The sequence below is a fragment of the Phascolarctos cinereus genome, unplaced genomic scaffold, assembly GCF_003287225.1.
Source record: "Phascolarctos cinereus isolate Bilbo 61053 unplaced genomic scaffold, phaCin_HiC Scaffold_5;HRSCAF=322, whole genome shotgun sequence".
NCBI lineage: Eukaryota > Metazoa > Chordata > Mammalia > Diprotodontia > Phascolarctidae > Phascolarctos > Phascolarctos cinereus.
In genome coordinates this window covers 383781448-383797454 of record NW_027555958.1, presented here as the reverse complement: position 1 = coordinate 383797454, position 16007 = coordinate 383781448, and the positions used below count along the sequence as shown (strand labels likewise).

Below are 16007 nucleotides of genomic sequence, written 5' to 3'. Positions count from 1 at the left end.
GAGAGAGAGAGAGAGAGAGAGAGAGAGAGAGAGAGAGAGAGAGAGAGAGAGAGAGACCCCTGCTGATCCTGAGCATGAGGGAAGGTGGGAGGGAGGGAGAAGAGGGAAAGGAGTCAAGGGAAGACCCTGTCCAGGAGCAGCAGTAGTAAACGGCAGCAGCAGCCAGCAGCCGCCGCAGCAGCAGCAGCAGCCGCGGCAAAGAGCTCCCGGATTGGAAGCTCCGCGTGTATCAATCCTCCGGGCAGCTGTAGTAATTGCTGTTGCCGCTCTAGGCAAACCCAGTCAGCAGTGTCCGGGCTCTGTGCTCTCCGTCTAGCCCCTTGACCTGCGCTCCCCTTATTCTCAGCTCCAGGGCAGAGCGGGAGCAGAGGAGTAGGACAGAACGTACATAAAAGGGCAGGGCAGGACCGGACAGCACAGGGCAGGAGAGGTCTCAGAGGCCGGAGGCGGGGAACAGCCGAGGCCGGAGGAGGAGGAAAGGGGAGGGGAAGGAGTGGGTGATCCCTCTCCGATCGCCCCCTTTCTCCTATTCGCTCGAGTTGAATCTGTGCTGCCCGTGTCCAGGTGCTGGGCTTCCAGACAGACACGGACCCCACATCTCTGCCCGCAGCCGTCTTGTCATGCTACCCAAAGTGGAGACGGAAGCCCTAGGACTCGCGCGATCGCATGGGGAACAGGGGCAAATGCCGGAAAACATGCAAGGTAAGGCGGCACCGGTCGGCGCCTTCCCTCTTTTCCTTCTTCCCTCGTTCCCGGGCTCTGGCTCCCCGGTGAGGATCGGACTGGCTGGCTGCCTTCTAGCTCGCCAGGCATTGTGGCTGACCGACTGGGGCGCAGGCTGCGAGCTGGTCTGGATCCCGGGCCATCCCCTTCCCCAGGTACCTTCATAAAAGTTTATGACTTCTGAACAATTCAGGGTGGAGGTTTCCCGAGCTAGGACTAATTACTTCTCCTAATTAACTGGAGATGCTGCGATCCTCGGCCGGGAGACTTAGGGCTGGTCAGAACTTTAAACAATAACATTAATAATAGTGATGATAGTAGTGACCCAAACAAGTGAAGCTCTTCTTAGAAGTGTGAGCACGTTCTTAGCCTGGAGAAATTGTTAGAACTTTACTTTGACTTCCAGAGTTTTCTGACTTCAGGTGAGGGAAGCAATGGAAAAAGGGAGAATTCTGCCTAAGGAAATTGCCCAGAAAAAAAGGAAGGACCGCCAACGAAGGGTTTGGCTTAGAGGCTACCAGGCTAAAAGTTCTGGGATCTAGGACTGTGTTTGGCCAACTTCAAAGCCATCAGAAGGGCTAAAGGGACCAGAAGGGCACCCCCTCCCGGACACAACCCAGCGCAAAGAGAAGGGATGGGGGTGGGAAGGCCGGCGGATTAGCCTGATGCACTTAGTTCAATCAGAGTATTGGGAATATGTAAGTCCCATTTGTTTCTCTGGCTCTTGATTGCTAACAAGAAAACAAATAAATTCCACTGGCTATATTTTCACCGCACTCCTAAATAGCAGCTCCAGATCTGGCTTGCATTAAAGCAGCTTAGAAGTTTATCGCAGTTGCCCTGCGGTGGGGGAGCGCAGACTGGCTGGAGTGGGAGGGAACAATGCGAGGAAAAGTCACCGGTGCTCTTCCATCTTCACCGCCTCCACCGCTCAGGATGTGGTGTTTGCCTGGCCTGTGATCTCGGAATACTTCCTGCCATCCCCCTTTTGCGTACTTAAAAAGGGACCAGGAGTGAAAGCGCATATAGTTAAGGGCCAACATACAGAAGGACTTCGTCCCCTCTAGGCTCATAGGGACTACACTTCTGGTGAAGGCCCACCCCGAGTATGAAGTTAGCTAGGGAGGGGTGACTGAAGGAGTGGGAGGTTAAAGAGAGTCCTTCAGCCAGCCCCTTAAAGCAGTTATTATTAGGGTTTTTCCCAGTTCATTTCTGGGAAATGGTGACTGACTCCTTTTAGACCTAAGATCTCTTCCAAGACCAACTCCTGAGCATCGTAATGGGTTGCCCCAGAGGCCCAGTTGGCCACAAGTGGCGAAAGCCCCATAAATGATGAGGGGCTGTAGATCAAGAGGGTAAAATTGAAGGAAGATCTCCATTTAAATTCTCTTCCTTTAAAGTACTTGAGTTAAGAATGGGCTTGTATTTTTTGTGGCTGTCTCAAACTCCCAAGTCTGAGTAGGAAAAGTTACTCATTCATACTATGGATTATGTGTTTCCTAGACGTTTTGTATTTTTAGAGGACGAGGTGTTAGTTGCCATTTAAAAAAAAAGTAAAGAAGGAAGAGAGAGAGAAAAAAAGAAAGAAAATAACTTTTTAAGCAAGTTATTCGAGACAGGACAGCTTTTTCAATAGTTGTTCCTAAAAGTAGGACGATCCCTACCCTGTGAACGAGCTGAGAAAAGGTTGGTCTCCCACCGACTCCCACTTCTCAAAGGACTCGGTTGTGGGTTCAAACCCCAGACTGGGGTGGGGGAGGCCTCCTTTCTGTGTTATTTATTCTATCAAACCCCCATCCTTGGTGGGAGAGAAAATCGTGTTGGGAAGAGAAATTTTCGTTCCTAGCTGTCCTCGATGCTCCGAGTCACAACCGAACCAGGTAGCAGGCAGGTGCCTGTTCAGTGATTAAAAGAGAAATCCAAAGGGAAAAGATTGTTTCCTCCATTGGAAAAAGATCCACTAAGGAAGAGGGCTCGATTAACTCGGCTCCCGGTATACCCAACTTCTCTGCCCCCCCACTCAGTTTCTTAGTTTCCAGCCTTAGTCCCTCACTTCTCACGCAACATCCCTCTTTTTCTCTAGAGCTGCAGGAGGACTCTGGAGCTGGAGAGGAAGCGTGACATTGTATGGGTTCTGTTTGCCCAAGTTATTAAACTAGTCTGATCAGGGTACGGTGACCCTCTCCATCTAGGTCACTGGGAAGTTCTGAAAAGTGGGTCCTCCTCTCTCTCCCTCCCTCCTGCGCCCATACTCCTCCCTGATCTGGCTTTGGCTTTTTCCCGAAGCTTGAGAAGTACGCCCCCCCCCCCCATCTTCTTCATGCCCTGTCCTCGAAAGTAGGAGCATCTGATTGGAAAGCAGTTCGGCATTCTCTGAGCCTCCTCCGATCTGTTGGGCGAGGATTCGGGGGACAGGGGACACTTTAACGTGAAGTCCACTTCGGTTTTTTGTTTTTTGTTTGTTTTTTGTTCTTTTTTTTTTTCTGTTCCAAAAGTCCCATGAAAACAAAATCAAGAATCATAGGGAGCGATTTGCTCATAAACAAACAAGTCTCCAACCTCTAGCCTTGCGACACACGTTCTCCAAGCCCGAGGGCTGGGCGATAGAAGTGGGGGAGCCTGAATGACAGCCCCCCGGGACGCTCCATAGGCTCTCCATAAGACCTGAAGAACCTTTATTTCTCTCTCTGCTTTTCCTTGAGCCTTACAACCTCGTCGCCAGCACCGCGAAACATTTCTCCTCTCAGCAAGGCGTAAATTTCATTCAGAAGCAATATTGGGACTAGAGATCTTCCCCAAGTCCTCCGCATCTCCGGGGGTCCGTCGAGGACATTTTCGAAGCGATCCTCGACTTTCGCTGTTGCTGCTGTTGCTGTTGCTGCTGCGTGCTCCAACTTTTAAGAGATCACATTCTGCTCTGGAGACTTGGGACTTTTACCAGCTGCCCCAGATCCGAGGGGCCCCCAAAATCCACAGGCAAAGAGGACTTTGCTTGTCATTGCTGAGATGACGGCAAATGGGACAGGTAGTTAGTGGAGTGTACTGTGCGTTGTGGGTCATTGGAAGGGAGGGAGGCGTTGGGGAGAAAACATTTTTCCCCTTTAACGGGTAAACAAATCAAACGAGACTTCTGCTGCTGCCCCGGCGTCCGTTTCCCTTCCCACCCCCGCCTGGCTGCAAAATGCCATTGATTAACTTAAAACAAACTTAGCTCGGGCGCTGTTTTCGAAGCAGGTCGGCAGGGGCCGAGCAGGGCAGGGGAGGAACGTGGGACTGAAGAGAGGGATGAGCTAGAGAAGAGCTCGCCTTTATTTCGGAAGTGAAAGAGGAGGGTCTCCAGGAGTGGGTACCGGCAGAGCTGGGCAGGGCAATTGCCTTTAACCACTTTTCCCAGCTCCTTTTCGCGCTCCGAGGTTTCTCCAAGTTGCTTAAAGGCAGCAATTTCCCCCCTTGGAAGACGGCAGCCGCCTCTTGTGAATGAATATAATTAGACGGGGTGGTTGGATCAGGTATATATTTTTCAGTGTCTTCTAACTGCTGACCTTCCTGTTTACATTTTATACATCTTTTTAGTTACAGCGAGGCATTCGCCGTCCTTTCTCCATAGAAGTTGGTTACTTGATCCAGGTATGGTTGGCCGGCGCGTCTTTGGGAACTCACTAGTGTTTAACTTGACCATGGAAATCTAAAGGTGTTTATGTTTTGCAATGATTATCGGAAACATGTGAAATTCATTACCGGGCTTCAATACTTCACCCCGAAACCAAACCCTAGTGTGTACCTTCCCCCTCTTTCTGTTTTATTTCTTCGGGTCCCCTTCCCTCTCCTCCCTCCTTTTCTCTCCTCCACTTTTTTTTTCCTTTTCACAGGAGATTTTCCACCGTGGGAAGATGAAAGTGTACATACAGCACAGGAGCCCTGTCGATAAGGAAACTTGGATGTTTCGATTAATCTAGCAGATCTGAGCCCAGGGAGTGTCAGGCTTTTGTTAAAGAAGGGCTGCTACTCAGAATCAAATTTCCAGGGTTTTAGGTTACAGTACAGTATTTTAAACCTGCAGCACTGTGACTAGAACCGCCAGGAGAGGAATGAAATTGTGTGGTAGATTAATTGGTGCAGTCCCGTGTTATTATCATAACAGACGCTTAAGGGAAGCCAGTCTGCTGGAAGGGTTGTGTTGGGAGGAAGAAGGGGAAATACCACCACCACCCTTCAAGAAGTGACATTTTGGAGTTGGTCTTTGTCAGAGTGCTTTGAAAGACGCTTAAAGGGTTAATTTTAAGTTACTCTTTCTTCTCTAATTTGTGGTCCTCTATAGAGTAATTCAAATTTTGTGCCAAGATGATTTTAACACTTTTAAAGATAACTTTACAAATTAAAACAAAGTCTACCTTCCCTAGTTCCACAAGCTGCTTGTTGTTTTACTTTCAATATGTTTTTTTTTCTTTTAACTCAATCCAACAGAAGTTATGTAAAAAGTTTCTTCAATGGTATAGGGTCTCTGAAGGGTCTGTCACCCAACAATCCCTGAGATGTTTCTGACTACAAAAATCCAAACTCCTGGCACTGATGAATTAATGGGGTGTATAGTGAGATATGTCTCTGTATGCATATGTACATGTCTGTATTTCTTGCCTCTTGCAGTGTCTCAATTTAAAATGGTGAATTACTCTTATGATGAGGATCTTGAAGAACTTTGTCCAGTTTGTGGAGATAAAGTTTCTGGGTACCACTATGGACTTCTCACCTGTGAAAGCTGCAAGGTTTGGTACACATTGATAACTAGAAATTTTTGAAAGTTCAGAACAAAAAACAAATGTGCCATTAAATGGCTTTGGATTCTTTAGGCTAATTTTTTTTTAATTAAGGGAGGTCACTTCTTGGGGAGATTCTTAGAAAAATATCATAAAGCAAAGAAAACCCATGCTGCCCCAAATTGCCTTTGCCATCTTAAATTCTTTGAAATATTTTATTGTTCAAAGTGATGTGACTGGAGAAAGATCTCCATTTCCAACAGCCTTAACTATTGATTTCAAGTGATTAGTAAATATTTAGAGCACTGTTTTTCTTCAAAGAAAAGATGAATATATTTCTCAAACACATTTTATTTTATCTCATTGTCAGTGTTCAGGGCTGATATTATTTTTTAGCCATCAACAAAAAATTATCCATTTACATTTCCATGGTTTCATTCTCATTTATCCCTTAACGGAAACACAAGTATTTATTTGGAAATGTATGGCAAAGAAGCAAAGCGTAATAAATGAGACTATAACAATATGATTAGTTTCATAACATGTCACCTATAACTTATTTCAATTAAGGCAATGGTATTTTATGAAGTGCAGACCTTTAAACCTTCTAAATGAAATGATAGCTCTTTTTCATTAGTGCATTTTTAATGTGGAAAAATCTATATAACTGTTTAAATGTGCATCATGTAAACTTCTTCATTGCCTACATCACAGCAAGATGGAGTTTCCTTATATGATTAACAGGATGAACCTAGAAAGCTTCTTGCAGATCTGTTAAGAAACTACAAATCTAATTGATTCCTAATTCCTCTGAACCAAAAAGTAAAGCAAAATAGGCAAAACACTACAAGTATCCAAACTTCTGTTTTCTTATGGAACATGTTTGCTTTTTTTAAAACCATTTTATCCTTAAGAAAAAAAAACAAAGAGTTCCCATGTTTGAATATATTTCATTAGAGTTATAACTTCCCTTTATTATTCTTTAACTCTCGCAGTTGCTAACTTTGGAGTTTATGAAAGATCTGAGGTTCCACACTATTCTATTTTCATTGCATTTTGTGACCATTTATTACTTAATTTGTATCAGATTATTTTAAAATGACACAATCCCCAAAGAATATCTAGATATGAAATACAAATATTAAGAACAGACCAAAGGACATAATTTAAACACACATACACAGAAAATAGTGGTCAATATAGGGTGTTTTACTTTCAGACTATTAGGAAAAGAATAGTCTCCAGCCAAGATTTGACGTAAATCTACAATACTACTGCCCTGTTGCCAGAAAATCTGAGTTATAGCCTGGCACTTTTTTGGAGGGTCTATCCTGCTTAAATGTAAAATAAACCACAGAACCACATCAGGACTCAAATGGGGTAATGAAAAAGATTTGATGTTTTATTTTAAGGAAATCACCAACCGAGAAGCCTGGTGCTTGAGTTATATGTTTCACTGTTTTCTCCCTTTTGTAGGGGTTTTTTAAGCGAACAGTCCAAAATAACAAAAGGTACACATGCATAGAAAATCAGAACTGCCAAATTGACAAAACACAGAGAAAACGATGCCCTTACTGTCGATTTCAAAAATGCCTAAGTGTCGGAATGAAGTTAGAAGGTAAGACTCTTCCGAAGATTATACTGCCTCCTCAAATCCTGCAACATTTTAACTTTAAGAAAGAACTATCTTGTTCACTATATTTTCTCAGCCTGTGGCTCTAAGGTCCATCACATAAAATGTCATTTTTTTTTTTGTTTTGACTGCCATCAGTTACCTAGTCATAAGTTCCAGTTGTGTATCAATAAAAAGTGGTTAAATCCTAGTGGAAAAACAAACAAACAAACAGCAACCAACTTAAATATATTTATTAGGAGAAGGAGAGGGCAGGTTATTTAACACTGCACAAAAGGTCAGGCCAGATAAGAAGAGATCTAATCAAAAGATCAATATAGGACAAATAGAAATTCAGAATTAAAAAAAAATCCATCACAGATTTTTATGTCTTTTAGTTGTCTTGGTTTGAGTCCGTATTTGTATGTGTGATTAGAACTGTCATTTGGTTTTATATATATATATATATGTATGTATGTATGTATAGACATGAGCCTCAAAGTAATTACTAAAGAGTCATTAACTGTGAACAGTAATTTCTCATGTGATATCTTTCCCATGTGTTTTTCTTGAGCTATTTTCTGAGTCTACGTAAGAAAAATCAGAGTTGGTGTAAGTTCACTGAAGGATTTTCTTTAATTCTTTTATGAATTTTAAAAGAAATCTAAGTGGAAAATCATGTTGTCTTAAATGGGTAGTGTTGGTTTGACAAGAAAGAGAATGATTCTTCAGTCTTCTCTCTAAATTTGGTATTGAAAGATGTATACTGTGATTTTTTTTTTACATACCAAGTATGAGGATGTAAAGTGAGTGTGCTCTGGGATTGCTGCAAATAATTTGGAGCCCATAGATTATTGCCATGTTTGTTTTCCACTCTCTGATCTACAAGGTGTCCATGGCTTAAATATATAGCTTATAAACTCAGGATGGTCAGTGGGTTGGTGACCCACCAATATATGCATGTAGTACTTGATATCAAATGCTCATTTGTTTATTTGTCCAAAAATCACCAATTTGTTTATTATTCTTCTTTTATTTAAAAACTCAGGTCTTGTACAAATGCTTAAAGAGATCCCAACAACTCCCACTGAATTTCCACTTTATTCCTTCTAAAAAGTTGGAAATTGCTATTTCACTTAGTTATCAGTGTCATTGCTAAGATGATATCAAGAAAGCTTTTTTTAATTTGGGGGTACCACTTTATTATGTTCAAAATACTGAAATCCTCTATGAAGGGTAATAAAAAAAAAGCATGAGGCTGTACTTTGTCATATTAATTTTAAAATAGTTAAATTACTGTATGAGATGGGGAAAATTTTCACTCAGAAAGCATAATTTGTCCTTAGCATAGAAGTGACAGTCAATAACTAAGGTCATTTCATTTTTCATTGATATAACCCAAAATACATTCTTGTTCATATGTCCAAACTTATAGTTTCTGCAATCCAAAGTTACATCACTTTCCTTCATTTTTCTTAAATGATACATTTTGTTCTCCCAATCATAGTGGCAATATTCAATTAAGTTTAATTTTTTTAATGACAAAGGATAATAGGTTAGATTTCTTTCTTTTTTTTTTCTGAGAGTAGGCTTTTTCACTTTTAAAAGCCTTTTAGTGTATATATTTCCCTAATACTGACCTGCAGTTTGGGATATTTGCAAAACACAGATTTTTAAATTTTATAAAGTACAAAGGTCTTTGTGACTATGTGCTTTATAATGAATACCCACAATTTATATTACAGTTTTAATGTTACACTAATCTCTAGGCTAAAAAGCTCAAAAAATTAGTCTCCAGAAATTTCAACTCTAGTTAGAAGGACCTGGGTTCAAATCCCAGTTTTGTCACGGACTAACCTCTATGATTTGGGGCAATCCACTTAATATGTCCTTACCTGGGAAAAGAAATAGTAGTACTAGATAATTTCTAACATCTCTTCTAGCGCTAACCCTATGCCAACAAGCCGTCAGAGGGTACTGTTTTCTATCTAACTGTCATTGGCTTGTGTGAGCTTGATAATAACTACTGACTGATATATTAGGCACAAAAATAAGCATGAGAAATATCTTCTTGTGTTGCAAACGACACTGGATTTGGGAGTTAGAAAGCCTGTGATTGTTAATAGTGTTATTAAATAGCTGTATGATCTTAAGGAAGTCACTTAGGATTACAGTTTCCTCATTGGTAAACTGATAAGGATCCCAGGTCTGCTGCTTACTTAGTTGTGTGACCTTAGACAAGTAACTTAACCCCTCTGGCCTTTACTTTCTTTATCTGTAAAGTGAGAGGTAGGGCTAGGTGATACCTAAGGTATCTTTCAAGCTTCACGTCTAAGACCCTGTGATCCTACAACTCAGAGATCTCTAAGGTCCTTTTCAAGGTCAACAGTGCTATGACTCTCCCTTTATAGACCATGGTGGAAAATGTCCCTATAACAAAACCCAGCAAAATGGTACTTCTCGCACAGTTGTTGAACTAAATTTGTTTTCACTATTTCTAATGTTAATAACACCAGAAAGTTCCAAATTGCCTCTCATTCTCTCTTGGAAATGGTAATATGACAAATTCTCTTCAAAGAGAGATGAAAATTATTTCCCCAAAGTAGCAAGTCCCTAACACTTTTCTTATGAAAGGGCCGTGATGATTCCACAAGGAAAAGATGTCCTATTGAAAGTAATCATAGCTTAAGTTAGGAATGTGTCACTGAATAAGTTATTTTTTAAAAACTTTTATGCAGTTTGGGTCTATGAACAGAATCCTAAGTCAACATGGCACTCTAGCCCAGAAACACTAACATTCATTCCTAATAAAACAGTCAAAGAGTAATACAGAAAGTCCTTTTTATTTAGTGACAGGTATGAAGCATACCCCACTCCCCAAGTCCACTGAAGGGTTAATATAACCCAACATGTCCAAAATATTTTTCTGATGACAAAACACATTTGCAGGAAAGAATTCATAAATAAAAAAGACATGACTTTTTTGGAATCCTGCAGCTATTGTGATGAAAACAACCGCACACACAAAAAAAAACCAGTTTTGGTCAATTTCCAACATTTCCGAACAGTGTTTTTTGAACTGAAGAATGCTATTGGTTTGCACTTTATTTATACTCCTACTTCCTTCTTTCTTTTCTTTTCTTCCTTTTCTTTTCTTTTTTTTTTGACCAACAGCTGTAAGGGCCGACCGAATGCGAGGGGGAAGAAATAAATTTGGACCAATGTACAAGAGAGACAGGGCCCTGAAGCAACAGAAAAAAGCTCTTATCCGAGCCAATGGACTTAAACTGGAAGCCATGACTCAGGTGATCCAAGCAATGCCCACTGACCTGACGATATCCTCCGCCATCCAGAACATCCACTCTGTTTCAAAAGGCCTACCTCTGAACCACACTGCCTTGCCTCCTACAGACTATGACCGAAGTCCCTTTGTAACCTCTCCCATTAGCATGACAATGCCACCCCATGGAAGCCTGCAAGGTTACCAAACCTATGGCCACTTTCCAAGTCGAGCTATCAAGTCTGAGTATCCTGATCCTTATACTAGTTCTCCAGAGTCAATAATGGGTTATTCATACATGGACAGTTGTTACCAGACAAGCTCACCGGCAAGTATCCCACATCTGATCTTGGAACTTTTGAAATGTGAGCCAGATGAGCCACAAGTCCAAGCCAAAATTATGGCCTACTTGCAGCAAGAGCAAGCCAACAGAAGCAAACATGAAAAGCTCAATACGTTTGGGCTGATGTGCAAAATGGCCGACCAAACTCTCTTCTCCATTGTTGAGTGGGCCAGAAGTAGCATATTCTTCCGAGAACTCAAGGTAGGTCATGAGCTGTTATCAATTATTCCCTGCAAGGAAAGGAATAACTGCTTTTGGCCATAATAAGAAGTTTCTGGCATTGATAATACATTTTATGTTGTTTTCATGTATGTTTTCTAGAGTAAGAACCTATTACAATAGTGACATCGGGGACAGAAATGGTATCATTGTCATATAGCTTTATAGGAGACTTTTATTATATGCCACATTGAGGAAGAAGATTTGACCCAAGATATCTATAGTAATAATGAACTGCGTGATAATGGGTTTTTACTGTATAACTCAATTAAACTTTCATTGATTTATTACACTAACCCAGTAGCATCAATGCCAGAAAGTCTATGGGATCTATTCTATTATTCATCAAAAGAAATAATGTATGTGAAGTGCTTTGCAAACATTTCAGTCTATATACATGTAAGCTATTAATATTATTATTACTCTTCTTTTGAAATGTGGTGTATATTTCTTAGTTTCTTTATAAGCTTGCTTTTAACTTAAAAAAAAAGGCCAACACCTTGAGGCAGTTGTATTTACATTCCAAAGAATGCAAAACATACCACTTGTCAGTTGTGTCTAATAGGTATTTACTACCTGTTTACCTAGACATTTGGTTAGTAAAGCGTTTGCTTGGGGAGTAGATTCCAACGGTATGTTTATAGTCATTGGATGACATTTTACCCATGTGAAAACGTGTAAAATGCCCAGTGCTACTCTATTTGATTCAGGTTTTAGTCTTTTAATGGATTGGTGTATCGTAAATGTTTAATCTCTTGTGTTATTTGCTTACCTAAGGATCTTTATTTAACTACATAATTGCACTTCTAATTGTACCTTACCTTGAAACATGAGGCTGAAAAAATATGGGTAGGTTACTGACAAGAAGGTGGTCCAGGAGGGACTACTAAGTCTCCAGTTGAACTGGTCAGTAATCTAAAAAGCCAGAAAGCTCTATTTCTCTGTCTTTTAATGCCCACTGTGGAAGGGCAGTCATCTCTAACACTCTAGTCACTGCACAGCTTGTGACATTCAGGAGGTGTTTTAAATCTTTTCAGTAGTTGACAAAAGTCATTAAATATCCATTAAGCACCTACTATGTGCCAGGCACTGTGTTCAGCTCTGGGGATAAAAAGAAAGGCAAAAGAAAGTCCCTACTCTCAAAGAACTCAATGAGAAGGAAAACCCTTATCCTGCTCAGCTTCTGATATTAGTGATAATCACCTTTGTGGACTAGACACTATGGAGGAGCTTGGACAAAGGGAAATGATGCTTTCCATGGAAGCTCTTTCACCTGGGTCTTAGTTTCCTTAGGAGCTCGGACTAGACCAGGGGTTCTTAACCTGAGGATAAAGCACTTGCCCACTTTCCCACTGAGACTTCCTCATGTATGGGAAAGAACAGATTCTAGGGAACTACTGAAAAATGTTGATGGGCTGATGAGATTTGCAAAGTGGGTAACAAGACATCTGTAGCAGGAAATTAACTGGATTTAGAGGTAGACAAGACATTAGAAATAAATTAGTTCAGTTCTTTCATTTTTACAATTAGAGAAGCTGAAATCAAAGAGGACTAAATTTCCCCAGAATATAAGCTCCTGGAGGGCAGGGATTATTTCAGGTTTTTATCTTTGTGTCATCAGTGCCTACCATAATGATCTGAACAATGGTAAGTATTTAATCAGTATTTGCTTAACTGCATTAAGTGATTTACCAGAAGTCATACAGGGAATAAATAGTAAAGCTAGGATTTAAAAGGTCTTCATTTGCCAAATCTAGTGCTCCTTCCACTAGACTATATATAAGGTCTCTTATTCTTATAGGCACAAGTCATTAACTAGCATCACTTCAATTTTTAAAAAAGACATGGGTGTCTACTATAGCTGAAAGATGAAGTCTTCCCTCCTGAAATCACTTACATTGAAAACAGACTCACAGGTGCCACAGTGATGGGCAGACAGACATTTGTAGAGGACAAAGAATACTTTGTGCCCTTCAACTCCAAAAAGGCAAGTGTTGGCCTCTGAAGAAATCTCCAGGCTACCAATAATATCTCAATCCTGTAATAATAACATTACTAGTAATTAGTGAGAGAGGTTTTCCCAGGGTTTCTGGGGCACTCAAGGTCTACCACTTTGGAGTAATTGATCAGGAGAGTTCAGAAAACTACAGAAAACTACAAGGAATCTTTGGGAACACCAATGTACCATTCAGAGCAGTAGATGAATAACTGACTAAATGGCATGCATTGAAAAACTTTATGAAGCATCAAAACATTAATATCCTGGAAATTATTGATTTTCTAAAACAGTGGGCCATGGGCCCCATTGGTGCTCCTGATATTTTCTGGGGGGAGACTCAAGATCAAAATGATTTTCATAATAACAAGATATTTTAATTTCTAAAATGGTAAGGAAGGAAGGAAAAAGGAAGGAAGGACAATGGATTAGATAGATAGATAGATAGATAGATAGATAGATAGATAGATAGATAGATAGATAGATAGATAGCCAACATAAACAAAAGCTGTTAAAGAGGAGGGGGGTCTTCAATAATTTTTAAGAGGGTAAAAGTTATTTTTTATTCTACCTTGTAGATACTATGGCAGATTCTTAACCCCTGATGCTACATTTAGGATGCACGAATTCATATATATCTCCCATTCCGTCCTAAAAAGAAATCGGGGTGGATTAAAAAAAAATAGAAAATATACAGAGAATAGATAATAGTAAAAAGGCACTAGGCTGGCCAATAGTGAACTTTTTAAAAAATTTCACTTTAACCAAAGCCTTACAAATAATTTTGAGATGGCATCTTCTGGCTAGTGGTAGTTCCTTCCAGTCATTTAGAAGCAATACGTGTCCCATAGCGGCCTCTGGTTTTCAGTTTTTCATTCTGTCTTTGGAAATGAAAGGCAAATACAAGACTTCCTTCCATGAAGAAAAACTTATATTTATGGATCCAAAGGATAGTAAATTAGCTTCCAATTATTTCTCTCCAACTTTGGGTGTGGGCAGTTCTCCTAGGCAAGAAAATAAGAATAGGAAATCTAGAGCAGCTAATGAATATAGGGTGAACATCTAGAGACTAGATATCCTAAAAGGATGAGGATGAGGATGATGATGATGATGATGATGATATTAACAACAGCAACATAAACATTTCCTTACACAAAGAACAGAACTGGGGGGCAAAACCATGACTATGACATACAGTTTGGTTTTTTAAGGCATATACTACATTTTTATATAGTTCCAACAATAACTCCTTCTGAACTTCTTGATCCCTTCTATATATTTTTGAATGTTTTCATCAACACTCCTTTCTCTTTTTTAAGAAAAAATCGCTCTATGATTCTTCCCCATTTCCTCCCAAAATTCCCTTGCTACTATAGAAAGTCCTCTTTTATAACAATAAGTATACTCAAACAAAACAAACCCACACATTTGTTTCATTCTGAACCTTTAGTCGATCATTGCTCTGCCAAGAAATGGAAAGAATGATTCATCATCAGTCATCCAGAGCCATGATTGGGCATTGCATTGATCTGAGTCCCTAAGTCTTTCACCATTTGTTTGTAAGGGTTTTTTTCAGTTACAGTATTAACATGTGGTCATCATGTAAACTGATCTCCTGGTCCTGATCATTTCACTCCATATCAGTTCATAAAAATCTGATTTTTCTGAATTTTTGTATCATTGGCACAATTATATTCCATTACATGCCTATCCCCATTATTTGTTCAGCCACTCCCCAGATAATGGACACTTCCTTTGTTTTTTACTTTTTGTTAAAACAAAAAAAATGCTGCTGTAAATATGTTTTGTCCATATAGGACTTTTCCCTCTTTCATTTATCCCTTTAGGGTCTATTCCTGGTAGTGATATCACTGAGTCAAAGTGATACACAGCCCTAAGAGGATTCTGAGGATAGAGATGTAAAATCCTTCCTAAGATTAATGACCCTGACCCATGCAATAGCAGTGAATCTAAAATAATTTTGCTATGAATTCTTAACTAGCTTTTCTGTGGGGGGAAAATAGATTTTTCGAGTTACTTTAAAAGTTTATGGAATAGGAACTTGGCAACTTCCAAAATCAAATCTCTACAAAGCAGAGAAGTTTTTTAATAGGAAAAGCTTAATTTTCCTGTAATCAGTCTCCAAAACTATCTCCAGGCAGATTTCAATGGCCTGAAAAACTATTTTTGATACCTTTCTTCAATCCTCAGTGATAAAAACTCACAACTGCCAAGACACTTTACAGTTTACAAAGGGTTTTTCTCATAATAGTTCTGTGAAGTATTATAAGTATTATTAACATCACTTGACAGATGAGGATAGTGACATGAAGAGAATCTAAGTGTACCCATTGTCAAAGGACTAGTATATGGTTTAATATAAATGGGATTTACAACCAGACCTTCTGATTCTAAATCCAGTAATCTTTATATTCTGTCTACACCATACTGCCTCACCAATCTGAGAACCTATGGAATCTGATCCAATCTAAGTTTGATTCTGTGGTAAATTTGTTTAAGCATTCCTTTCTTAAAAAGTGTGGTAAAGGAGAGCATGTGCATAATATCTAAGACTGCACCTGATTCTATTGGACTTTTTCTTTCATTCTTTCATTCACTATGAGGCTGGTCCTTGAGACTTGTAAGTTCTAACCACAGGCTTCTTACCAATTCATTTTGTACCCTACAGTTAATCCTGAATGACACCTCCCCAAATCTCACACACACACACACACACACACACACACACACACACACCCCTGCCTAGGTTTTTATTTCCCTGATTACAAAATAAAGTATTCCAATAAGGAGGCTGTAAGAAGGAAGAAAACATTGAAAAACCACTTTTAAAGTCAGGAGTAATATTGTTTCTGAATGCAAATTAAATTTCTCAGAATCATAGAATATCAGACTTGTAGGGGGCCTTCTCCAATCTTTTTACTTATGTCTTGCCACTGGACTCTGATGACTTTGCACAGCCCTGCCTCACTTAAAACCAATTCAATTGCAAATCAAGACATCACCCTCCTTATGACATTGGTCCTCTTCAAGAATGGTTTCCCAGATAAAGTTGTCAAATG

The 16007-nt window shown here is 39.9% G+C and overlaps 1 protein-coding gene across 4 annotated transcripts in view; it reads left to right on the top strand.

The window, feature by feature from the left end:
* The window catches only part of NR5A2 (nuclear receptor subfamily 5 group A member 2), a 185564-nt gene that overhangs the window by 13097 nt on the left and 156460 nt on the right, over positions 1-16007 (top strand). Inside the window, exons 1-4 of one of the 4 annotated variants that reach the window (XM_021003102.2) lie at positions 441-702; positions 5368-5486; positions 6954-7095; positions 10264-10913. In XM_021003102.2, the coding sequence (XP_020858761.1) occupies positions 621-702; positions 5368-5486; positions 6954-7095; positions 10264-10913 (993 nt within the window). In that variant the 5' untranslated portion in view covers positions 441-620. Of the gene's footprint in view, positions 1-440; positions 703-1785; positions 3749-3891; positions 4233-5367; positions 5487-6953; positions 7096-10263; positions 10914-16007 lie in introns of those variants that run through there. The other 3 variants (XM_021003098.2, XM_021003099.2, XM_021003097.2) reach the window with 3 other exon arrangements.